This window comes from Anomaloglossus baeobatrachus, chromosome 4 (assembly GCF_048569485.1).
Source record: "Anomaloglossus baeobatrachus isolate aAnoBae1 chromosome 4, aAnoBae1.hap1, whole genome shotgun sequence".
Taxonomy (NCBI): Eukaryota; Metazoa; Chordata; class Amphibia; order Anura; family Aromobatidae; genus Anomaloglossus; species Anomaloglossus baeobatrachus.
The window spans coordinates 45,552,290-45,579,918 of NC_134356.1; the positions used below are offsets into that span (position 1 = coordinate 45,552,290).

At 43.9% G+C, this 27,629-nt stretch overlaps 1 protein-coding gene across 1 annotated transcript in view; it reads left to right on the forward strand.

Moving 5' to 3' along the window:
• The window catches only part of EBF1 (EBF transcription factor 1), a 610,041-nt gene extending 588,992 nt beyond the window's left edge, over positions 1 to 21,049 (forward strand). Inside the window, exons 15-17 of the mRNA XM_075344289.1 lie at positions 1,589 to 1,783; positions 4,206 to 4,274; positions 15,098 to 21,049. Of these exons, the coding sequence (XP_075200404.1) occupies positions 1,589 to 1,783; positions 4,206 to 4,273 (263 nt within the window). The 3' untranslated portion in view covers position 4,274; positions 15,098 to 21,049. The remainder of the gene's footprint in view (positions 1 to 1,588; positions 1,784 to 4,205; positions 4,275 to 15,097) is intronic.
• The last annotated feature ends 6,580 nt before the right edge of the window (positions 21,050 to 27,629 follow it).

Consider the following 27,629-nt stretch of genomic DNA (forward strand, 5'->3'; position numbering starts at 1 on the left):
ACGTCACCATTTTCGGTGACGTAACAGCGACCTTGTAAGTCGCTGTTATGATCGCTGCTTAGCTGTCAAACACAGCAGAAGCAGCGATCATAAGGTCGCTGTGCTACATGTTCAGAGAGCAGGGAGCCGCGCTTAGCGCTGGCTCCTTGCTCTCCTGCAGCACACATCGGGTTAATTAACCCGATGTGTGCTGCAGCTACATGTCACAGTTCAGAGAGCAGGGAGCCGCGCTTAGCGCTGGCTCCTTGCTCTCCTGCAGCACACATCGGGTTAATTAACCCGATGTGTGCTGCAGCTACATGTCACAGTGCAGAGAGCAGGGAGCCGCGCGCACTGCTTAGCGCTGGCTCCTTGCTCTCCTTGCTACAGTATGCATCGGGTTAATTACCCGATGCATACTGCAGCCACATGTCACAGAGCAGGAGCCGGCGCTGGCAGCAAGAGCGGAGGCTGGTAACCAGCGTAAACATCGGGTAACCAGGGAAAGGTCTTCCCTTGGTTACCCGATGTTTACGCTGGTTACAGCTTACCGCAGCTGCCAGTGCCGGCTCCTGATCGCTTCATTTCGTCGCTCTCTCGCTGTCACACACAGCGATGTGTGTGTCACAGCGGGAGAGTGACGACCAAAAAATGAAGCTGGACATTCAGCAACGACCGGCGACCTCACAGCAGGGGCCAGGTCGTTGCTAGATGTCACACACAGCGACAGCGACGGGACGTCGCTGCAACGTCACAGAAAATGGTGACGTAGCAGCGACGTCGTTGTCGTCGTCGTTATGTGTGACACCAGCTCAACTCTACTACTCAACTTACTTGACTATAATCTTGGTCAACCAGATAACATTGAGGATTCATGGTGCGGATGTCCTTTTCTTTACTACTCCATTTACTTAATCCCAATCTTGGTCAAACCGATAAGATTGAGTATTCATGGTGCTATAATGTCTTTTCCTCTACTACTCCACTTTCATGACCACAATCTTGGTCAACCACATAACATTGAGGATTCATTGTGCTGATGTCCGTTCCTCTACTATTCAACGTACTTAACCATAATCTTGGTCAAACAGATAACATTGAGGATTCATGATGCTGATGTCCTTTTATTTACTACTAGTTTCATGACTACAATCCTGGTCAACCAGATAATATTGAGGGTTCATGGTGCTGATATTATTTCTCATACTAATCCACTTACTTGACCATAATCTTTGTTAAGCAGATAATTATGAGAGATCATGGTGCTGATGTCCTTTCATCGACTTCTCCATTTACTTGACCCCAATCTTGTTCAAACAGAAAATATTGATGGTTCATGGTTCTGATGTCCTTCCTTCTACTACTCCATTTACTTGACCCCAATCTTGGTCAAACAGATAACAATGAGAGGTCATGGTGCTGATGTCCTTTCACCTACTGCTCCATTTACTTGACCATAATCATAACCTTCATTAACTTGACTACAATCTTGAGCAAGATCCTTGATGGCATCCCTCTGGTTATAAATATATTTTAAAAGGTTTCAGGACTTGGCAAAAAAAGATTTTCCAAATCATCATGCTGAGTTTCTCTTATATTTCTGTTGCAGTAGTTCCATCTAGTCCCACAATGGCTTCTTCCACCAGCCTACCATCCAATTGTAGCAGTTCCTCTGGGATTTTCTCCTTCTCCCCAGCCAATATGGTGTCAGCCGTAAAACAGAAAAGCGCTTTTGCTCCAGTGGTCAGACCACAAGCATCTCCACCACCCACCTGCACCAGTTCTAATGGCACCAGCCTACAAGGTAAGCGGAAACGTCTGCATTAACACCTTCATGAACTAGATTATGGCAAGGATTGAGACCATGATCACCATAGATACCCATAAATGGTCCACAGACTTAAAATATTCTCCTGAATTTTTTTTGTGGACCTCACATGGTGATGAACATATATTAAAGTAAAATTCTGAAAATTTAGGAGTCACTTCCAACAGAACCTAGAACTTACAGAAACAAAAAGGAGCCCTGGTGAAGTATCTGATAACGTGCGAGTTTTTATTTTGTTACGACAGGTTAATAGTTATTTTTTACCTTAATTTGGATGATCCAAGATTCTGAGGAGATTATAGTTAGTGGACATTTGCCACAGCTTCACCATCATTATACCAATAGGACTAACACAACATTTTCAAGATATATGTCTTATCCAACATTTTTCTCATTTCCCACTAAAAAAAATGGTATCTTCTAAGATATTGCATGTATAAAAATGTCTAGGAATGATTTCAATGATAAGAAAGATTTCAGAAAGTTATTCTAAAGCATTGTAATTTATGGTTTTTAATAAGAACCTTGAAGAAAGTTGGAACCTTGGTTGGATGGCAGAATATTGTCCAGTCTGTCCACTCTTTAGGACAGTGTTTTGAGGTTTTCTGTAGTAAAAGAATATATACAGGTTACGTCAAAACACACAGGATCTCACACAATATTATAGTAGAACATTTATTAGTTATATTAAGAAATGATCGAATACCTCAAATATTCGGCTTCGCGAATATTTGCCGAATAGGTCGCCGCTATTCGACTATTCGCGAATATTTGATGTGCAATGTAAGTTTATGGATAACCCGAATAACAACTATTCGGAACTATTCGGGCTTCCCATAGACTTACATTGTGCATTGAATATTCGCATAGCTGCGAACTATTCGTCGGATATTCGCGAAGCTGAATATTTGAGCTATTCGATCATCCCTAGTTATAATCCTAGATTTATATTTGTATCCTCATTATAAAAAAGGCAGAATTATTTTTAAAGAGCAATTTCAGTTGCAATTGGTGTTAAAATGAAAAGCCATTCTCCTGAATCTGGCTTTTTTTTTCTTCTGTTCCTTCACCTCTCTATTCCTGAGATATGGGCCCCGCTTTCCTATTGATAAATCTAGTATTGTTAGCCAAGATCCCACCCAGGATCTTAAGGATTAAGGATTATGCCCATTTGGCTACCAGTACAAAATTTATATTCAAGAAAGAATGGGCCATATCTCAGGAATGGAGAAGTGAAGAAACAAAAGAAAAAACACCCCAGAGAGTATTAAGGCTCACACCCACTAGGCTACCAGTACAAAATGTATATTCAAGAAAGAAGGGGCCATATCTCAGGAATGGAGAGGTGAAAGAACACAAGAAAAACCATGCCGGAGAGTAGTAAGTATCATGCCCATTTAGCTACCAGTATAAAGTTTATGTTCAAGAAAGAAGGGACCATATCTCAGGAATGGAGAGGTGAAGAAATGAAAGAAAAACCACACCAGAGAGTATTAAGGATCACACCCATTTGGCTACCAGTACAAAGTTGATATTCAAGAAAGAAGGGGCCTTATCTCAGGAATGGAAAGGTGAAGGAACAAAAAAGCCATGTTGGAGATTATTAAGGATCACACCCATTTGGATACCAGTACAAGGTTTCTGTTCAAGAAAGAAGGGGCCATATCTCAGGAATGGAGAGGTGAAGGAACAAAAGAAATACCATGCCGGAGAGTATTAAGGATCACATCCACTTGACTACCAGTACAAAATTTATATTCAAGAAAGAAGGGGCCATATCTCAGGAATGGAGAGGTGAAGGAACAAAAGAAATACCATGCCGGAGAGTATTAACACTAGAACTACTGAGGTAGTCATTTTGACTACTTTGCACCATGTATTTCTATACAGGTGTCACGAGTCCAGTAGTTCTAGTGTTAAAGATCACATCCACTTGACTACCAGTACAAAATTTACATTTAAGAAAGAAGGGGCCATATCTCAGGAATGGAGAGGTGAAGGAACGAAAGAAAAACCACGCCGTAGAGTATTAAGGATCACATCCACTTGACTACCAGTACAAAATTTATATTCTAGAAAGAAGGGGCCATATCTCAGGAACAGAGAGGTGAAGGAACAAGAAAAACCACGTTGGATTCATCAGAACAGCGGCATTTACACCAAGTGATACTTCTCTCTGTTAAAGAAAAGCTATCTGACCGAAATTGCTCTTTAAGATTGCCTATAATACAAGTGAAGTGGTCTTCTAAAGACAGGATTAGAATATTAATACCAAGGAATAAATTAGCGTAGTCCACACAACAGCCACAGGAACACAACATAAACCCCTTTTGACAGGGTTTGTCATGATGCCATTTTTCCCAGTTCACTAATTTACCCTTTTGTCTTCCCTCATCAGACCAGTCTTTTGTGGACACTGGCAAGTTCCTCAGTTCAGGCTCTCTGCAGGGCTTGGCCTTCTCCTGAAGTATGTGACCAGTTCTTCCCATTTTCTGCTCCTGTCGTGTTTCTGTGTTCTGTCTGTGTCTATTGACTACAAAAAAACAACCTGTATTCTTCTTACATATACATGTATTAGGGTTTGATAGAGTAGCTAAGGCCTACAACGAACTGTGTGTTTTTATATTAACCGTGGAGGGCACCGGCCAACTCATGACTATATTGACACAGTAGACACAGAGGGACTGACTACTTGGCAGTCTTACTTTCTAAAGTAGCAGAGAATGAATTGGTTAGTCATACACAGGGCTGTGGCCAGTATTGTCACCATAACCTAAATCCCTGCATCCCCAGATTTCAAGAAGACCTGTCATCAGGTCAAAATGGCCAGTTTTTGCTGTTATTTTATTCCGACGTCTCCCTTGAGTATACACTTTTTCTATTTTTTTTAAATTCAGCCACTAGGTTGTAGAGATATAGGCCTTTTTTATAGTGGTAATATTTATGGTCTTTTCCAAAGAGGCAGTGCGCAACCTAAAGACACGCCCCTGAGGATCCTGTTATCCACGCCTTCTTGTTAACACCATGAAAAGTAGCACTAAATAAAAAGACACATATCTCATATACCGTATGGTGGGTTTTTTAAAAAACAAAAAATTTTATAGTCAAGAAATTAGCAGAAAAAAAGAGCTATAACTAGCCACCTTAGATCTGGTGACAGGTCCTCTTTGAACGTGGTATGCCACTAAGATGCTGAATAAAGTGGGGAGGTTATTTAGAACCTAGTGAAGATCCAAGTAGTTATCTTCATCTTCTACGTACCATAGAGTACATTCCCATTTATACACTTGCGTAGAAAAAAAATTGGTCCCGTTCTTGGAATAATACTAATTTCCACAATTGAAGAGGTTTAAAAAATATCCCCATGCTGAGATAATCTTATATATGTGTCCCTGCTGTGTACTGTGTAATGGCTGTGTCTGACCGTACAGGGACATGGTCTGATCATACCACATCTCCTGGGCCGGGGAGGACATAAAACAGTATAGACATTAAAGGATGGGATCGCAAATAATTCTTTCTGTGATGTGAAACATTTAAAAAAAACAGACAGGGAAATGCTTTACATTAATGATGGTCCGTGTGGCTTACAATTTTTTTCTCACGCCCCTAGACTTATATTGGCGAGTCTCCTCCAATTTATGCATCCACTTCCAGCATCTTGCAAGTTTTTTCTGATCTCGAAAAATAATTGCAGATCTGCTCTGCCTCATTGACTAACATTGGTATTATACACCAGTGTGAATGAGGTCTTAAAAAAATTAGCAGCTGTGGTATGATCAGACCATGTCCCTGTACGGTCAGACACGGCCATTACACAGTACATAGCAGGGGCACATATATAAGATTATCTCAGCACAGGAGCATTTTTTTTAATTACATCCAATTGTGGAAATTATTATTCCAATATCTACTGTTTAAAATGAACTTTAAATTTAACTTTAAGGACATTATTGGTCAAGCTAAGACCCTAAACAACAATAAAAACACTGATACAAGACCGTTACCATGTAGTTGATTCAAATGGTACAAGTATACCCTAACTACAGAAGGAGGAAAGGGAATGGGGTGACACTTGGGACACCCTTATTAATGTGTGGTGGCCTCAAAGTTAAGCTGCAATATAAGTGTAGTACTGTTTTTGGAAGAAAGCAATTATGTTTTTCTAACTCAAGGCAATCCATTTACATTAACTTTTGCTTTGAAGCATTTGAATACCACCAATGTCATCCGATCCAGGCAATAAATACAGGTCCTGTTAGTCCAGTGCTGAACTGTAATACTCCCTACCTGAAATCTGCCACCTCTCCCAACATCCGCCATGTATGTAGGGCAGAAGTCTGGAAGATTTGTGTGAAGGGAGCTTAAAGAGGTATTCTCCAGTTTGGAATTTATTGCCTATCCACAGGATAGGGTAGAACTTCTAAATAGTTGAGGGTCTGACCTCGGAGACCCCCATTGATCTTGAGAACCAGAGGTTTGAAGATCTCTATGTCAATTGAGTGGTAGCCAATCATGCTCACTAATGCTCCCTTAATTCCTAATGGAACCACCAGAGATAGCTGAGCATAGCACTCAGCTGGTCTTCTCCACTTCTATAAGAACATGCTCTTTTCTATTGACAGTTGTCTGCATCAGTGGTGGTCACAGTGCTTGGACAACTAATGATAGGGCATAACAGAAGGGGATATCCCTTTAAAGCTCTGATTCGCTCCATGCCATTTTGCACAAGAGGAGAAACCTGCCAGCAACTGCTCCAATTGGATATAGTTTAGATCACAACAGTTTAACTCTTGAGATGTGATGGTGAACACCAGCCATGGTATTTAAGTGGATAGACAGGGGTTATTTTCACGGCAAATTGGGTCCCATGAAGAGCGTACTAATTCTGACCTTTGCTGTAGAGCCAAAATACATCTTTGCCGAGAAGCAAAATCTTTTGCTTTCAGAGGGCCAATCTCCTACAGTTTATCTTTGGCTTCTTAACAAAGAATGAAGACCATTCCTTGAAGTACATGAGAAAGATAGCACCAAATGGAGATAGTGTTGCTGATCTTATAGAAATATTATCATAAAGTTAGTGAGTACAACTGAGCATGTATCAGGGAGAGTGCCATGATGCAAATGGCGATATAGAAGCCATAGAACTTTGTAGAAACAGGGTATCAATAGAAGGATTCTGTCACTTTTGATTATTGGGGTCTTTGGTCTGTGTCTGTGGGCCCTTGACAAGAATGAATCTGAAATCCTGCAGTCAGCTACAGTACTTATTAAACTGGTAATACAAATTTCCTGGGGGCCTACCTGCCGATAACAGACCAGACCACATTTTTTGGGCACTGTTGAAAAGTCTAAAGGGCACAGCTAGTTGAAAAACTATTTTAGGACTCACAGATGGGGCAACCCATACAATAGAGGGTTTACTGATTACTGGTAGTGCTGCTCCAGCTAATAAACTAATTCCCAATTTATACAGAACTACATTTTTTTGCTTCCTGAAACCAACAAATTGCCAATAAATGTACCCCTTAATTTGGTGTAATTTATGGATGATACATTTTCGACTGAAACAAAAGATGCGTGATTACCGCCGTCAAATGCAGCGATTTCCATTAACTAAAATTTTTAGAATCGTAATAAGGCAACTCTAAATCCTAGTTATCACCTTTTTTAGATTTTTTTCTTAATTTTCTAAATTTAAGTTTCACGTCATCGAATTATTCCTATCTATCTGAAGAAATGACAATCAAGTGGAAATACGGTAGTTTTAGTCAAGTCCAATAAAATCTGTATGTAAAAGCAAATTGATTTCGGCCAACTCAGACCAGTGATCCAGTTAAGTTATTTTAAAAAATAGGGTCGATTCCTGTAGAAATTCAAAATATATTAATAATGGAGGCCAGAACGAGTGTATTGGCATGGCTTCACCCCTGCCCAAATGTTGTCAGAACCAGAATCATCACCAGGCAAATCAAGACAGGGTCCACGTAGGGATCTAGTTAAACATGCTCCATGTTTGTCAAGGTGAGGGTGAGGTAGACAAGGGACCCATTGTGACTATGCCACCCTGGTGCCCACATATACCTTAGGTTGGCATTGATCATAGTACCAACTCAGGCATGTATTTCCTTCACTTTGGGCAACGGTTCAGTTCCTTGGTGTCGCCTTGTATCTAAAAGCTAACCAAGGCAATCTGAGTGTTTGGAGGCCCATTGGAGATAGACTAGTTGCTATAGATATGGTTACTTGCTAAAAGACTTTTTGCTTTTACGTGGGGTTGTCAGACAACATGTTCGTAACCTAACAACCACTCTTAGATACCGATGTCTACTACTATTCAAGGTGAAAATGCACCACGTTTGGTATCTGTTAGGGCCAGATGGATGGGTAGACCCTGGAGGTGGATCCACTGGGCCGAACTCCCGGATGAGGGAAAGGAGTCCGGTAGCCGGAGCACTGTAGGTAGCAGGACAGTCCGTGCACTGGGAGAAAATGGAGAAGTCCCTGGGACCACGAGGTCACTGATGGTGGTCCGGGTGACGGAGCTCAGGTTCGGAAGCCGTGATGGTGTCAGGCGGGGTCCGGAACCGTTGGAGCGAGATGACGGGTCACCGCAGGGATCCGAGATGGTACGGACTGTCAGGATGGCAGATGGACAGCGTTCGGGGTTCGAGGTACCGCAGAACCGGATGGCGATGCAGGATCGGCTCTAGAAGATAGAGAGGTAAGTATCTCACAAAACACAAGGAGACCTGACTCCTAGCTTGGAAAAACACGAAGAACAGGCCCCGCTCCCTTGGACATTAACCCCCTATATACCCTGTGCCTATGTGCATCATTCCCTGTAATTTGACACTGGCCCTTTAAGAAAGGGTCAGTGACCGCGCACGCGCCCTAATGCGCGTGCGCGCGGCGCGGGTGCCAGAAGCCAGGGAAGGAAGCTGAGAGGAGGATGCAGGGGAGCCGGCCAGGACCTGGGAAGCCGTCGGGCGCCGGGAGCGGAGACCAGGGGGCCTGGGAAGGACGGGCACCGGAGGTTGGAGAGCGGGGAGCAGGGCAGGTGAGCCGGGGAGCGGAGCTGAGGACCCGGGGAGCGGAGCAGAGGACCCGGGGAGCGTGACAGTACCCCCCCCCACGCCCCCCTCCCCGCAACCGGGACATGAAGGCACGGATCAGAGGAGTGCCCACGTTCTCCCTGGGCTCCCAGGACCTATCCTCAGGACCATACCCCTCCCAGTCCACCAGGAAGAACTGCCGACCACGTACGGTCTTCATGGCCACGATATCCCTTACCGCATAGATGTCGTCCTCAGCAATAGGAGGAGGAGCCGGGCTGGCGGCAGCGGAGAAGGGACCAAGGACAACCGGCTTGAGCAGAGAGACGTGGAAGGAGTTGGGTATTCTCATTGTGGCCGGGAGCTGTAGTTTGTAGGAAACCTCATTGATCTTGCCGAGGACTTTAAACGGCCCGATGTAGCGAGGTCCCAGCTTGTAGGATGGTATCTTCAGTCGGATGTACTTGGAAGCAAGCCAGACGAGATCTCCCAGAGAGAAACACGGAGGATCTAGGCGTCTCTTGTCCGCGTGTCTCTTCATCCGCAGGGTTGCCCGTGCAAGGGACGCCTTAACTGAGTCCCAAATGGTAGTAAAGTCACGGAGTACTGCATCAGCAGCAGGGATGTCCGAGGACGAGGATACAGGCAATGGGACAGACGGCTGAAGTCCGTAGACGACATGGAAGGGAGAACTGGAGGAGGACTCACTGACGTGGTGATTATGGGAGAATTCTGCCCAAGGAAGAAGCGTGGACCAATCGTCATGATGGGCGTTCACGTAGTGACGTAAGAAAGAGGTCAATATCTGATTGACCCTCTCCACTTGGCCATTAGACTGAGGATGGTAGGCAGATGAAAAGTCTAGAGTCACTCCCAGATGTTTGCAGAGAGCCCTCCAGAAGCGGGAGGTGAACTGAGTTCCTCTGTCGGACACTATGTGTGATGGAAAGCCATGCAAGCGGAAGATGTGATGTATATAGGCGTCCGCGAGTTCCTGAGCAGAGGGCAGTCCAGCCATAGGAACGAAATGGGCCATTTTAGAGAATCGATCCACCACGACCCATATGACTGTGTGTCCGGAGGACAATGGCAAGTCCGTAATAAAGTCCATCGCTATGTGCTGCCAGGGAACTGAGGGTATGGGCAGAGGCAGAAGACGGCCGTATGGCAGGTGTTTGGGTGTCTTGTTCCTGGCACAGGAGGAGCAGGCAGAGACAAAAGAGGCGACGTCCGTGCGCAGGGATGGCCACCAGTAATGACGTACAATAGCGCTCCATGTTTTCTTCTGACCTGCATGACCGGCTATTTTCGAGGCATGGCCCCAGTGTAACACTTTTTGCCTGTCAGTCTCAGAGACATAGGTCTTCCCGGGCGGTATCTGGGCCAGGGTGACAGGAGCCACCGGAATAATCTTGCTTGGACAGATGATGGGTTGAGATGTCTCTTCCTCCTGTTCCATGGGCACGAAAGACCTAGACAAGGCATCAGCGCGTACATTCTTGTTTGCGGGTCGGAAATGAAGCTGGAAGTCGAACCGGGCAAAGAACAAGGACCACCTGGCTTGCCGTGGGTTCAGTCGCTGAGCAGTCCGCAGGTATTCCAGGTTTTTGTGGTCCGTGTAAACAATGACAGGATACACTGCTCCTTCCAGAAGATAGCGCCATTCCTCCAGAGCCAGTTTGACCGCCAATAGCTCTCGGTCACCGATGGTGTAATTGCGTTCAGGCGCGGAGAAGCTCTTGGAGAAGAAACCGCACGTCACCATCTTCCCGGAGGAGGACTTCTGCATGAGCACTGCTCCGGCTCCCGAGGAGGAGGCATCCACCTCCAAGGTGAACTGGCGGTTTAACTCTGGACGGTGGAGTACAGGAGAGGAGGCAAAGGCTCGTTTTAGAGCGCCAAACGCGGCGTCGGCCGCAGGTGACCAGTCCTTTGGATTAGCCCCCTTCTTGGTAAAAGCGGAGAGAGGAGCAGTCAGAGCCGAGAAGTGAGGAATGAACTGGCGGTAATAGTTAGCGAATCCGAGAAAGCGTTGGATTGCCTTCAGTCCAGAAGGAGGAGGCCAGTTGAGAATGGAGGAGACCTTCTTGGGATCCATCTGCAGTCCGGTATCGGTGATGAGGTACCCCAGGAAGGGGAGAGAAGACTGTTCGAAGACGCACTTCTCGTACTTGGCGTACAGACGATTCTCTCTCAGTCGTTGTAGAACCAGTTGCACGTTCTCTCGGTGGGTCTGGAGGTCCGGAGAGAAGACAAGGATGTCGTCCAGATATACCACCACACAGACGTAGAGAAGGTCCCGAAACACATCGTTCACTAATTCTTGGAAGACAGCTGGTGCGTTACACAGGCCGAAGGGCATCACGCAGTATTCATAGTGCCCATCGCGAGTGTTGAACGCGGTCTTCCATTCATCCCCTGAGCGGATACGGACCAGGTTGTAGGCACCCCGAAGATCCAACTTGGTGAACACACGAGCTCCTCTGAGCCGATCAAACAATTCGGGGATGAGCGGCAGGGGGTACTTGTTTTTCACGGTGATTAGGTTCAATCCCCGGTAGTCTATACATGGGCGTAGGTCACCCTCTTTCTTCTTTACGAAGAAGAAGCCTGCTCCAGCAGGAGAGGAGGATCTCCGGATGAATCCCTTAGCCAGGCTCTCTGTGATGTACGTAGACATGGCCCTTGTTTCGGCTGGAGACAGTGGATATATCCGTCCTCGAGGTGGTGTAGTTCCCGGGAGCAGGTCAATGGCACAATCGTAAGGACGATGTGGCGGAAGTACTTCGGACTCCTTCTTGTCAAAGACGTCCACGAAGGACCAATAGGCTGAGGGCAGTCCCGGTAGGGACTCGGGAACCGGAGGTCGCCGGATGGGTTGTATGGTCTTCAGACACCTCTCATGGCAAGAAGGCCCCCATCGAGTAATATCACCAGTGCCCCAGCTGACTGAAGGCTCGTGTGTCCGCAACCAGGGAAGACCCAGCAGAATTTGATGTGACATATGTGGGAGGACGTAGAGAGCGATGTTCTCGGTGTGCAGAGCACCGATACGCAGTTCAAGCGGCTTGGTGATCCAGGAGATGGTGTCAGAGAGAGGTCTCCCATCCACAGAGGCAATCACGAGGGGCTTGTCGAGTGGAGTAACAGGCACCTGGTACTTGTCCACCGTGGCCTGCTGGATGAAATTGCCTGCTGCCCCAGAATCGAGGTACGCCTCAGCCGTAAACCGCGTCTCTCCCGTTGTTACTTGCACAGTCCATGTGACTGGGTCTGAGAGAGTCCCAGCACCTAGGGTGGCCTCTCCTACCAACCCTAGGCTTTGGAGTTTCCCGGCCTCTCTGGGCAGGCGCGTAGCAGGTGTGTGCCCTCTCCGCAGTAAAAGCAGAGACCCTTGGCGAGCCGCTCTGCTCGACGTTGTTCAGACTGTCGCACACGGTCGATCTGCATGGGCTCATGGACGGAGACACCAGAGGCCGTTGACTGGAGTACGGCGGGCTTCCGTGGAGGAGAGGAATGCCGTACCGGACGTCTCTCACGGGATACCTCTTTGGACCGCTCCTGAAAGCGTATGTCCACTCGAGTCGCTAGGGTAATCAGGGCGTCCAGGGTGGACGGTACATCACGTCCAGCCAGCTCATCTTTGATTCGACCCGATAGTCCTTCCCAGAAGGCGGCGGTTAGGGCCTCGTTATTCCACCCGAGTTCTGAAGCCAAGGTGCGGAAACGGATGGCGTATTGACCCACCGTCAGTGTTCCCTGACGTAACCGGAGAAGTGATGACGCAGACGCGGAGGCACGTCCGGGTTCGTCAAAGGTGCTGCGAAAGGCTTGCAGGAACTCCTGGAGGTTCTTGGTCATAGGTTCCTCCTTCTCCCACAAGGGGTTCATCCACGCCAGTGCCTCGCCCTCTAGGTGAGACATGATGAAGGCGACCTTGGCTTGGTCGGAGGCAAACAGATGTGGCATTTGCGTGAAATGGAGGGAGCATTGGTTTATAAACCCCCTGCAGGTCTTGGGATCTCCGGCGTACCGGGGTGGTGTTGCCAAACGCAGTCTGGAAGCATCCGAAGAGGCAGCCACAGGAGCGGGGGTCGTGGCTTGACTAGTGGAGGCTCGGGATGTTGAAGACGTGACTGCCGCTTGTAGCGTGGTCAGGCGGGTGTCCACGGAAGTCATAAAGTTCAGCATGCGGGTCTGAACTTCACGCTGGCGTTGGAGTTCCTCATGCAAGGCCGCTAGTGCTTCGGCGGGATCCATGGCCTGTTCTTACTGTTAGGGCCAGATGGACGGGTAGACCCTGGAGGTGGATCCACTGGGCCGAACTCCCGGATGAGGGAAAGGAGTCCGGTAGCCGGAGCACTGTAGGTAGCAGGACAGTCCGTGCACTGGGAGAAAATGGAGAAGTCCCTGGGACCACGAGGTCACTGATGGTGGTCCGGGTGACGGAGCTCAGGTTCGGAAGCCGTGATGGTGTCAGGCGGGGTCCGGAACCGTTGGAGCGAGATGACGGGTCACCGCAGGGATCCGAGATGGTACGGACTGTCAGGATGGCAGATGGACAGCGTTCGGGGTTCGAGGTACCGCAGAACCAGATGGCGATGCAGGATCGGCTCTAGAAGATAGAGAGGTAAGTATCTCACAAAACACAAGGAGACCTGACTCCTAGCTTGGAAAAACACGAAGAACAGGCCCCGCTCCCTTGGACATTAACCCCCTATATACCCTGTGCCTATGTGCATCATTTCCTGTAATTTGACACTGGCCCTTTAAGAAAGGGTCAGTGACCGCGCGCGCACCCTAATGCGCGTGCGCGCGGCGCGGGTGCCAGAAGCCAGGGAAGGAAGCTGAGAGGAGGACGCAGGGGAGCCGGCCAGGACCTGGGAAGCCGTCGGGCGCCGGGAGCGGAGACCAGGGGGCCTGGGAAGGACGGGCACCGGAGGTTGGAGAGCGGGGAGCAGGGCAGGTGAGCCGGGGAGCGGAGCTGAGGACCCGGGGAGCGGAGCAGAGGACCCGGGGAGCGTGACAGTATCAAGGGGGCAAGAAGTACTGGCCTAAAGATGTTACAATACCCACTTCTTCTTTACCTTGGCGATCCAGTATTGATATTCCAGCCGTCCTCTCATTTTTTTTTTTTAAGTGGTCATCATTTGACAGTAGTTGACAATCATGGGTCAAAATGGCTACAAGCTGTAGAGATTATCGAATCTGATGAGGTTTGAATTCGCAAAATTGAGAGGAAAGTTTGAATAATTTCAACACAAATCAATGTTAATAAAGGACATAATAAATATAGAATGGGAAAAAAAATGTATAATCATAATCCCATTGCCCTCACCTTTCCCGCAACCCTGAAGCCCGTTTTCCGGTGCTCTGCACCTCTTATTTTCTTTTTTTCCTGTTGCGAGCATACGTTTGCTGCTGCACACCTCTTATATTCTCTTTTTCCTCTTGTGAGCATCCTCTTCATTCGGCGCTTCACTATATGCCAAGACTTCTGACGACATGTAGGCCTTTGACGTTGCTACGTTCAGTGTTGTCGCAGTGCACGTCATATCACGACACTACAACGTGAATTACCTGAGGCATTGTCAGCACCTCGGGGGATGCACAGTAGAAAATGAAGAAGGCCAAAGAGGATGTGCAGTGAGAGAAGGTGAAAAGAGAGGTGGGATGCAGGGGTGGTAGGACAGATAAGCGGTGAGGTTAGTATCTTTAGGGGTTTTTTTTTAACCTTTTGAGAACTGGCTACCATAGCAAATGTCTAAAAATCTATTTTAGAGAATACAAATTTTTGCAAAATTTGAGGACAATTTAATTCTACTCAAATAAATTATCTCATCTCTATGAGCTGTATTATCATCATGGTAGCCATCGGTAAACAGTGTTGCTGGTAATACAGTACATATTGGCTGTGGCCTTTGATTGCCTACAGCAGTCACATGCTGACTCACAAAGAGCTTCATTGCTGGATCGCCAAAGAAAAGGTGTGAATTGTTGGTTTTGTTATATGATACCAATTATAGCCATTTCTGAAGGTTGACTATAATCTTTAATGGACACCGATGACCTTTGAATGGGAAGAGCACACCCACTACGCACCCTTAAAACATATTTTGTTGTTTGTGGTTATTGTAATTGGATGTTATTTTGTTGTCTTGTTTTCTATGGCTTTTAGTGTTGGGTATTTAGAAATTCACTAATGTTGACTTTCCTTCTTTTTGCTCCTTTCTAGCTATCTCCGGCATGATTGCACCACCCATGTGAACCAAATCAAAGAAGATCTCACCTGGGGGTACTTTGCTAAGAGAAATTCACCTCAAAAGTTTGGGAAGAGCTTCTCTCAGTTTCTTGTTTTTTTCTCTCTCTGACCGAGAGCAACTTTTAACTCAGGCCTCTGTACAGAGGAACCATAGAACTGCAGATGTACACAAATCAAGACTTGTAGATCTAAGAAGTCTTTGTTGTCCAGGCCACCACTATCATGGATCTCTATGTTGCTCAGTGATGAGGACGTCTCACCACAAGATCACAGAAATTAAGAAAATCCTTGGACATTCCTTTTACAATTTTCCCTGTGCTTGAAGTAACTTATTAATGTCCATGGATAGATATGCACCATGAGCTTCTAAGATATCCTTGTGGTTGATCAATTGAAAGAGTTATAAACCAATCGAATGGCTGGATCGTAGGAAACCAAGGATCTTCTCAAGAAGATCATAAAAGGGTCTTGGGGGAAAAAAGTACACTTTTTGATATAAGTTTTGTATTTTTTTTCCAAATGTTGATGGAGATGATTGAGGGACAAGGGGTATTTTTTCGGTTTGGGACAGTGAATCTAGGTTATAAACAGAACAGAGGGAGCCACAGTATTTAACTTTTTTTTTATTTCTTTCCATAGTTCAAATCAAGTTTCCATCATTCTATATTTTCTATTCATACAACCTGTCTGGTCAACTTTTTTATTCTCCTAAGTCCGCGTTGTTGAACCTCGTAACAAGATCTTCCTTATCCCACACGAAAACCTTGGCCACATTCGCCTTTGTCTCATATCAGTGCAGAGGAAAGTTCTATCACACCTCTCTCATCAGCTCAGAGAACGTTCATCGGAACTGTATTTAATCCTACTGTTCTAGAATGGAGAGACAAAATATCTACTACCCCCCGTAGTAAACCGTAAAGGTCAATATTGGCCAACTGTGTCCAAAGTCATCTTTTTATTATCAAACTGAGGTCAACCATTATCCTTATTTCCTATATATAATATGTATCGGGCATCTTCTTGGTGGGCCCAATTCCAAGATGTCAAGACCTCTTTTTTTTACCTACCACCACCATATATCATGGACACCTAGACGATTGCCCACATAGCCTTAGATTATACAGAATTTGTCACAACTTTCTGCCTTTTCCTTTTATGTTCAAGTGCAATTCACAAAAGAATGTTAGCCAATCTATTTTGTTTAACGCTTTTTTGTATTTTCTTTGATTTAGTTTTTTTTATATGTTTTTTTTATCAACCAATGCAAAGCTACCGAGCTTTGGTAAATTAAGCACAAGTCAAAGTATCAAATAGGTTGCCGATTCCCAATTGAATCCCTTTGTTGAATGACAGTCAGTGGATATCTCATTTTTATACTACCCCTCCTTTTAGTTTTGATGTTGACCCTTGTATCAGCTAATGTATATGATTTTATGACCTTGATTTGCTTTTTTTTCATTTGCCAAAGTTAGAATTCTATTTATAAGGGAAAAATATTTTATTTTTTCTCTATTCTGCCAACACAAACAAATGTACAAAACCATATAAACATATATAATGTAGGAAATGAACAAATGTGACACTGCCTCACACCTCACAACAGAAAAGGAAGGATTTTTTTTTTTTAAGATAGCTTGTTTTTTTTATTATTTTAAGGGGAATTTGTAAAATATCCATATAAATAATGTATTTAACTCTGGAGTTTGTACAGCCCTTACCCAGTTTATTTTATTGTGTAAAATGTGAAAAAAGTGCCGACTGTTATTTTTTTTTTTCTATTGTTTCTTAAGCCTGATGAACAATTTTTTTTATTATTTTTTTGTCATTTTTCACTTTATGTTAAAACAAAATTTGTTTTGTTTTTGACACACAAATTGACCTGTCTTTTTTGTTTTATCATTGATTTTATACATTGAAACCTCTCTGACTTTAGTACGTCTTTACGCTGATGAAAGATTGTACTGTATGGTTGCTTCTGTTGCTTATATCAGCGCTATAGCTTTGATGGAGCATTCAGTTTTTTTTGCTATACAGATGTCTAATTTTAGCCAGATTTATCTCTCAGGTGCGTTCAGACCCAGTTATTTTGGTTTGAAGAATTGGAAGTATTGTTTTAGGCAAAATATACCCCAAGCCTAGCTTGGTACTTCGATTGAGTACATATACTGCTGTGTTCACGCTCGATGGTAAGCCGAGTACTTCTGCCCCTTGATGTGAGCAATCAGTGGGGTATTCAGGACCAGCACAAGAACTTTGAGTCCATACACTGCTGTTCTTACGCTCAAGAATAAGCCACAAGACCGGCACAAGACCACTGCAGCCAATCACCAGCCTCAGTGTGATGGTGGCACAGTCAGTATGTGAACGCTGAGGCCAGTGATTGGCTTCAAACCCAATAATATAATTTTGGCCATCTATTGCCACCACTTGCATAAAAGATAACTGCATACTGATTTTATATAAAACAGAAGTTTGTCTCTGTCATAAGGTGATGGCTAGAGTTGAGCAAAAAGATTTGCAGGACCATGGTCCAGTTGTATCATCAGAAATTCATGATCAACGGATCAGAGCAGCTAACATCTCCTCCTACCGCACGTAATCATCTGTGCCTCATCTGATTAGTAGGAGTGGCGCCTTGTCATTGTTGCATCCTGGCCTATAAATGAGAAGATGCATCGGGCATGCCGGAAGGTGGGATGTGGTTTGCAGGGGTCTTCTCCAGCATCCAGATACCAACAACATGGCCGATAGACCAGGGTCCTCTGAATCTTTGTGCCCAACTCTACCTATAGCCTATTACAAGGACACACCACCACTTTATGGTCCAAAGAATCAAATAGTTGGGGAACTTATTCAATGTTGCATATGCTACTAAATTTTCCCTGTACCATAGCACTCCAGACAACCAGCCTAAGCAGAAAATTGCCAAGACCAATACTGCCATTTTGCTGGAAATATGACCCAAAGCCAAAGCTTTCTTCCCTTCATTATTAAGACCAGAGATCGGGCGACACCATCACTCTCGTAGATAAGGTTACCTCTTTCTACATTGTGCAGTAAGCCAAGAATCCTGTCGTGGTGGATGGAAGTAGCCAAAATTTAATTATTTGATCTAGGAATGAAATATGGAGCTTTTTGAAAGTATTTAGCACAGAAAGTTGTCAATGTCGGCTATATGAGTACCACAGATTTCTTAGGTGTAGACCTTGCCGAGCACTATAGGAACTTCAACCAACCTGACTGCATCTCAGTCTGTCGCTAATTGCAAAATTAGCTTTGGACAGTCAAATATTGCTAAATTTTTAAGACATTTTTGCTAAAACTGAATGCACCTAAATGAGGTACTAAGCAAATGACTCTGATGGGCTGAATGTTAGTTTGTCCCCCTCTCATCATATGCATGTTCATAGAATGTGGGTAGGGTTTTTTATACAAAGGGTGCACATACTTTCGTTCTGAAGTCTGCTCGAACATTTTACCCGTGTATTTCACATGAATAGAAACCAGCAGTTTGAATGCCTTAATGCAAAATCATGTCCATTCAACATGTATCTTACCCTCTGCCTATCACCACCATCACCCAGGACAAAAACCACTGGAAAAGCACAAGAGAGACATGTTGTCGTAATTTAAATACGATGAATAATTTTTTTTCCGTAGATACTGAATACGTAGGGTGGGAATGAATGCCTCAGGCACTGCTTCGGGATCTGTTTTTATTAAGTGAAATATAGTATGACAGGGATACAGTTCATTGGTGAGATTAAGCAAAAAAACTGGAAATCAAAAATATATCTATTTTAACCTCAAAGTTCAACAGTTTTCTTTGAACTAAATTGTAAGTTATGATGGCGGCCATTTCTAAAAGTAGATTCAGAAGAAGAAATTTTAGACTTTCCCTATAAGTTATGATGGCAACCATTTCTAAAAGTAGATTCAGAAGAAGAAATTTTAGACCTACCCTCTAAGTTATGATGGCAACCATTTCTAAAAGTAGATTCAGAAGAAGAAATTTTAGACTTTCCCTATAAGTTATGATGGCATCCATTTCTAAAAGTAGATTCAGAAGAAGAAATTTTAGACTTTCCCTTCCTCTTCCACATTGACATTCTAATCTTTGGCTGTCTTGATGGTGGTTTCATACCTACCAACATCGTAATTTGTAAGATTGTAAGTATAAGCTTAAGACTAGACCCAAAGGCCGCCTTTGAAATGGGAAAAACCAAATTGGAACTCCAATTTTTGGGCAAGTTTATGCAAGCTTCTCCTCTTTCGACAAGCCTATATTTGCCAAGATTGTTTTCGAAAATTCAGAACATTCCCAACACATCCTAGGACTAAATTCCAACTTTAAGAGACTTCAATACACAGTGAAATAGTCATTCATTAGCTGTGAAAGAGGCTGGAAGTAATCTCAAACTGGGTTAAAGCGTGGCACCACATGGACCCTGCTGTAGAAGGAACTCATCTTTGGAGTGGAGGTTCCCATAGCGGTCACTTTTCAAGTCAATAGCCCCTTTCCAAGGCCCTTAATTTCATACTTGCCAACATTTGGCCAAGCCTTTCCAGGCAATATACCATGCAAATGTAAAACATTTTATCCCATATCCAAGCTCTTTTTCATACTACGTCCCTCCATACCTCATCCACTCTACCTCCATGGAAGACACCCTTCAAAAACACTGTCTTCAAGGAAGTTTGGAAGGATTCAGCAGTGCCAGGAAGATGTGCCAGCTCTTTCGTAATTCTTGGAGGAGGATTTTTCCAGGATCCTCTTGAATGTTCCTGGAGAGTTGACAAGTTTGCTTTGTTTATGTATGAGGACTATATAGTTGGCCAACTGTTCACTCCAGACCTGATCACCATTATTTTAGGCTATTCATATGACATTTCAAGAGTCAGACCATTTTTTTTCTCTTTCATGTGCCCAGAAATTGGTCAAGGTCCTACATTGTACAAGAGTATAAATAGTAATTTATAATTTTATACTATTTTAATAGATATTTAATAGGTGACCGAGTCAATATAGATCGACTGATAATAGATGTCAAGGGAGATAGTAAAACAGAACATAATGGTATTCAATGGATAATAGAATTAGTCCTGATGTCTTAAAGGAAGTCTGTACATCCTTTACTGTTGGTCATTTCTTATGAAAACAAGAAAAATATGTGACCTTGAGTTAATTTAGGTCATAAAATGCTCCCGACACCCCATTAAAAAAGAGGACCTCTAGCCTTTACCATATAAATACTATGGCCATGGTCTAAGACTAGATTCCACCACTGGACCATACCAACTGCTACTTATAGTTATTCGACTGTCCAAGACTTATACAAAGTCATTGTGGAAGTACACAAAATGGCCCAACAAGTCCATATGGGGCAATTGTTGGTTGACACTATGGATTTATGCCAACTCCTGTTACCCATCATCATCCAACAGCTATCACGGTACTTTGGGTGTTACTATCTTGAGTCAGCTAGGACGAGAAATGGTCATTTGCCCCAAGACATACACCCACAAAGAATGTAAATAAGCTCAGGATAATTGTACTTTTTTGTGTACAGATGCTGTCACCATTAAAGCATGCAACCTTTTAATACTGAGTGGTCCCAAAAAAACAAATTTTGGTTCTCCAAATACCACGGTTATGCTTAGAAAAACGTACATGGGCCTAGCTCTCACAATGTTATATGGCTGTTTGAGTTTCGAGGGGTTGTTTTTCATCATGTACATATACGAAATAAATTGGAAATGTCTGCATTTTATCCTACGTATGAGTCTCACCTTTTAAATAGGAGCACTGTACAGTTCTGACGAAACAATAGAGATTCTTCTAATTTTTTTGCTAAAAAAAATTTGAAGCTGTAAAAATTTTTTGACTTTCACAATGTTTAATTAAAGTTACTTCCTGTCTGTGTATCTCGACTTTCACTTTTTTTATTTTGTTAAAGTTTTCCTGATTAAGCTCGGTCTGCCAGCCATGATGAAATTGTGCTGGCCTAAATACACCTATGGAAATGTGTAAATGGTTTCGCAGGAGAACTCATAAAATCTACATTTCAAGCCTCATCGGGCCCTAAAAAAAACTAACAATGAGGAGGGGAGAGAAGGGGGATGGTGCTGCAGGTTCTTGTGCTCTTAGTGTATGCTATGAAGAAGAATGCACAAATACTAGGGATGATCGAATACCTCAAATATTCGGCTTCGCAAATATTTTCCGAATAGGTCGCCGCTATGCGAATATTCGATGCGCAATGTAAGGCGGGGTTTGCACACTACGACATCGCAGGTGCGATGTCGGTGGGGTCAAATTGAAAGTGACGCACATCCGGCATTGCATGCGACATCATAGTGTGTAAAGCCTAGATGATACGATTAACGAGCGCAAAATCGTCGTAATGGTATCATCGGTGCAGCGTCGGCGTAATCCATAATCACGCTGACGCGACGGTCCGATTTGTTGTTCCTCGCTCCTGCGGCAGCACACATCGCTGTGTGTGAAGTCGCAGGAGCGAGGAACATCTCCTACCGGCGTCACCGCGGCTTCCGTAGGATATGCGGAAGGAAGCAGGTGGGCGGGATGTTTTTATCCTGCTCATCTCCGCCCCTCCGCCGCTATTGGCTGCCTGCCGTGTGACATCACTATGACGCCGCATGACCCGCCCCCTTAGGAAGGAGGCGGGTCGCCGCCCAGAGTGACGGTCGCAGGGCAGGTGAGTGCATGTGAAGCTGGGGTAGCGATAATTTTCGCTACGCCAGCTATCACACGATATCGTACCTGCGACGGGGGCGGGGACTATCGCGTGCGATATCGCAGCATCGGCTTGCGATGTCGCAACGTGCAAAGCCCTCCTTAGTCTATGGGAAGCCCGAATAGTTCCGAATAGTTGTTATTCGGGTTTCCCATAGACTTACATTGCTCCTCGAATATTCGTGAATAGTCGAATAGCGGCGCTTTATTTGGCAAATATTCGCGAAGCCCAATATTTGAGGTATTCGATCATCCTTAACAAATACCCAAAAACACAGGTTAGACACACAGGGCCTGATTCATGATTGTATCTTTTTTTGTCTAGCTTTTGATTTTTTCACTTTATTCTTCTCGTAATCTATGACTTCTTCAAATTCTTATTTTATGTTTCCTTTTGTTTTTGTATGTTTTGCTTTGTAGGCAATATTGGGATTTCCAGCAGTTTTGGGCTAATTCATGAATTGTGAATTTTTAAAAAGTTGATACTAGTGATGAGCGAGTACCAAAAAGCTCGGGTGCTCGAGGCTCGGGCCGAGCATCCCAAGATACTCGTGTACTCGGCCCGAGCACCGAGCCCAATGTTATCCTATGGGAGACCCGAGTATTTTTGTGAAATCACCCCCCGGCAGCATGTAGAAACCAGAAAACTGTAAATTAAAAAAAAAAACGTGCGTGTGTGTGTAAGCGTGCATATATATATACACGCGGAGTGGAGTGCGGGAGGGGCCGTAGCCGAGCGGGGAAGTGTCGGGCTAAAGGCACGGTCACGCTGTGCGGGCTGGCCAATCACTGCAATTCCACAACAGGGCTGTGACATTGCAGTGGTCTGCCAGCCAATCCCTGCATAAGGGATGGCTGTAAAAAGAGCGCCAACATGAAGACCACGAGTACAGCACGAGTATCACGAGATTACTCGGTCCCCGCCGAGTAGCCCGAGTACATTGATACTCGTGCGAGTACCGAGTAGTAACAAGCATACTCGCTCATCACTAGTTGATACATTTTTTGCCCAAATTTACCCCCTTTGGAGGATTTTTTTTGTATGCCTGAATTGTTATTTAAATCATTTTAATGAAACTTACAACTTTTTGGAGGTAGAAAGTTGCACAAAAAGGTGAAATACAAAAATATAGACTTTTTTGTGTGCAAAATTCATGAACCACGTAATCCATTTTGAAGAATTTGCTGCAAAAAACATCAACACATACCACAAGACAAAAAAAGAAATGGCATTAAACAAAAGGAAGTGATGAATCAGGCCCATCATTTTTTGTTTTTGATTGAAAGCCATTTTAGATCTCCCATATATTTGAGTACGTGCATTAGATTATTATTTTTTAACGCCTGAGTTGCAACTTCTGAACAAAGCAGAATTCATAATTCTCAAAACTCCAGAGCTGAAATCCCCCAATATTCCTTCATGGCTCACTGTTTGCACCATTTACATTAGTGTATTTTTATTTTATTCTTCTTTATAGTCACAACATTATTTACAGTGCTTTACAAAAGCTGACATCACTGTCCCCATTGGGACTCACAATCTAAAACTTAAATTACCTACTATCAGTATGTCTTTGGCGTGTGGGAGGAAAACTGAGTACCCAAAGGGAACCCAATAAAACACAAAATAACATACAGTAATTTACATACGGATATTGTCTTTGCTAGGATTCAAGCTCTTTACTGCAAAATAAACAATGCTAACTTCTGAAACACCATTTAAATGTCTCTAAAACAACACTATATTATCTTCAGCTACAAGTGCATCTCAATAAATTAGAATATCATCAAAAAGTTAATTTATTTCAGTAATTCAATACAAAAAGGGAAACGCATATATTATATAGAGTCATTACACACAGAGGGATCTATTTGTATATATTATATAGAGTCATTACACACAGAAGGATCTATTCCTATATATTATATATAGTCATTACACACAGAGGGATCTATTTGAATATATTATATAGAATCATTGCACACAGAGTGATCTATTCCTATATATTATATAGAGTCACTACACACAGAGGGATCTATTCCTATATATTATATAGAGTCATTACACACAGAGGGATCTATTTCTATATATTATATAGTCATTACACACAGAGGGATCTATTCCTATATATCATATAGAGTCATTACACACAGAGGGATCTATTCTTATATATCATATAGAGCCATTACACACAGAGGGATCTATTCCTATATATCATATAGAGTCATTACACACAGAGGGATCTGTTCCTATATATTATATAGTCCTTCCACACAGAGGGATCTATTCCTATATATTATATAGAGTCATTCCATACAGACGGATCTATTCCTATATATTTTATAGAGTCATTACACACAGAGGGATCTATTTCTATATATCATATAGAGTCATTACACACAGAGGGATCTATTCCTATATATTATATAGTCCTTCCACACAAAGGGATCTATTCCTATATATTATATAGAGTCATTCCACACAGACGGATCTATTCCTATATATTTTATAGAGTCATTACACACAGAGGGATCTATTTCTTTATATATTATATAGAGTCATTACACACAGAGTGATCTATTCCTATATATTATATAGAGTCATTACGCACAGAGGGATCTATTTCAAGTGTTTATTTCTGTTAATGTTGATGATTAGGACTTACAGCTGATGAAAACTCAAAAGTCATTATCTCAGAAAATTAGAATAATTACCACAAAACACCTGCAAGGGCTTCTTAAGCATTTAAGATGGTCCCTTAGTCTGGTTCAGTAGGCCACACATTCATAGAGAAGACTGCTGACTTGACAGATGTCCAGAAGGCAGTCACTGACACACTCCACAAGGAGGGTAAGCCACAAAAGGTCATTGCTAAAGAGGTTGGCTGTTCACAGAGTGCTGTATCCAAGCATATTAATGCAAAGTTGAGTGGAAGGAAAAAGTGTAGTAGAAAAAGGTGAACAAGCAACCGAGGTAACCACAGCCTTGATAGGATTGTTAAGAAAAAGCTATTCAAAAATTTAAGGGAGATTCAGAAGGAGTGGAAGCTGCTGGAGTCAGTGCTTCAAGAGCCACCACACACAGACGTATCTAGGACATGGACTACAGCTGTCGCATTCCTTGTGTGAAGCCACTCGTGACCAATAGACAACGCCAGAAGCGTCTTACCTGGGCCAAGGAGAAACAGAACTGGATTGTTCTCAGTGGTAAAAGGTGTACAGGTGTACTAATAAGTACAGGCTGCATCTTAGGATCAGTCCAAAATAAAGAATGGAATATATGTACAAAACTACTCAACTTTCTATGTACAAGATTGTTTCTAGATATAAACTATACAAAAATCATGCCTCTGATAGCTCTAGATACAAGTTTTTTTATTGCAGTGAAATATCACTATTTTCTTGTGGACTAACAGCTCATTCACTACCTACAATTACTGTATGCTACTAGTCGTAAAGCAGACTTCATTGGAAGTCAATTGGAGCAAAGTAGTAAACAGTTTATTTCTATTGTCATATTGCTTGCACTGAAAAAAGTCACAAAACAGGTCTAACGTATGGCCGCAGCACAGGGGGCCGGCCATGTAATTTAGGCCACTTCAGCTGAGTGCACGGTACCATATCCACATGGCTAATTTGTTTGCGATGGTCTTCTGGTGCATCACAGCAGTGGCGCCAAGAGCAGTGGGGCAGAGCGCGTCATCTCGTCGCCCATCGTGCAACCTCATCATACTGCAGCGGGCAGGGCAGAGCCACGGAAGTGGCGAGAACGCGACAGCTGGTGGGGAATGGTAAGTGGTCCATGGAGGAGCTGAGGTGCCAAGAAGGGGGGGCATATATACCAGGAGGGGGACATATGTACCAGGTTGGGCCCAGGAGGTGGACATATATACCAGGAGGGACCCAGGATGGGGACATATATACCAGGATGTGGACAAATAAACCAGGATGTAGACATATATTCCAGGAAGGGGGCATAAATACCAGGAGGAGCCCAGGATGGGGGCATATATACCAGGATAGGGACAAATAAACCAGGGTGTGGACACAGCTGCAGCCTTATGAGCCTCCTGGGTCTGTATTAGGAAGCTTATTCATCTGTATGTTATGCAGTTTATAACCTGACACAGTACTTATGTACTGATCCTCACCTATCATAAATGCATACCAGAGCGACTGTATGAGTAAGAACACACTGGTAAAAACGTCACAGTCTAAGTCACCTATATATGCTACTTAAGCACTGTTTGTATGAACATTCACATCATTAAGTGAACACTGCATTTGAACCTGAGTGTGTAGCATTTATATACTATTAGATGCCCCTCTAGTTTTCAAGACTATGTGCACGCCATCTTCTTCGAATGTGTGAGATATTATACAGAGGAGCAGTGTGTGTGGGAGGATATTATATAGAGAAGCAATGTGTGTGTGAGGATAATATACAGAGTGGCAGTGTGTGGGGGATATTATACACAGAGGCAATGTGTGTGTGTGTATGTGTGTGTGTGTGTGGATATTATACAGAGGGGCAGTGTGTGGGGGATATTTTACAGAGAGGCAGTGTCGGAAAGATATCATGCAGAGGGGCGGTGTAGAGGGTGTATTATGGAGCGGAGCATTGTAGGGGGTGTATTATTTAATTTCTTGAAGTAAATGCTTCATTTTCTGGAACAAATTCAAGACTGATGTCTGGACCCCGAGAGCGTCATAGGTTATGTTTTGAGGGGAAATTTTAACCCCGCGCTTTACAGTTATTCGCCAAAAAACCTGCCTCCATTAAAACGAATGGAGCTGGGAGCCACAGTGCAGCCAGAACTTCAGAAGAATGCGCAGCCATGCCCTTATATGGAATGTTGGCGTGTCACAATGCAGCCAGGGAAAGAGACAGATACAGACAGGGAAAGAGGCAGACACAGACAGGGTAAGAAACAGACATAGACAGGGTAAGATACAGACACAAAGAGACAGACTGACAGGGAAAGAGACAGACACAGACAAAGAGACAGAGACAGACACAGGGAAACAGACAGACGGGGAAAGAAAGGGAAAGAGACAGACAGGGTAAGAGACAGACAAAGACAGGTAAAGAGACAGACAAAGAGACAGACACAGGGAAAGAGAGGGAAAGAGACAGACAGGGAAAGAGAGGGAAAGAGACAGACAGGGAAAGAGACAGACAGGGAAAGTGACAGAGATAGATAGACAGACAGACAGGGAAAGAGATAGACAGGGAAAGAGATTGAGACAGACGGAGAAAGAGACAGAGACAGTCAGAGACAGACAGGGAAAGAGACAGACAGACAAAGAGACAGAGAGAGAGACAGAGAGATATATACAGAGGGGGAGACAGACAGAGAATGGGAGAGAAACAGAGAGACAGTTACTATCCCGGGCGTTAATACATTCTATTTATGCAGTTGAGATGCTCGATCTGGGGTTGCTGTGGCTCGAGGGTCTCCGGACCCGGAGGCTGTGAGGCAAATCCCGGGATATGAAGATGAATTATGACTTCCAGTCATAATCGCTCATCACTCCCTGGCAGTGCCCCCCTCCCTTCTTGTCCTCAATGTCCAGCATCTGTGAAGGTGTCACATCCCATGGCCATCTCCTATGATATGGAAATTAGGTGATGTGGGAACAATGGACACAGGATGACTCCCTGCCATGACCCTGTGGTAGGAGCTGCTATCTAATTAGCAAGCTTGGAAGTATCCAGACAGAACGACTCCAGTAAAAAATGGTTCA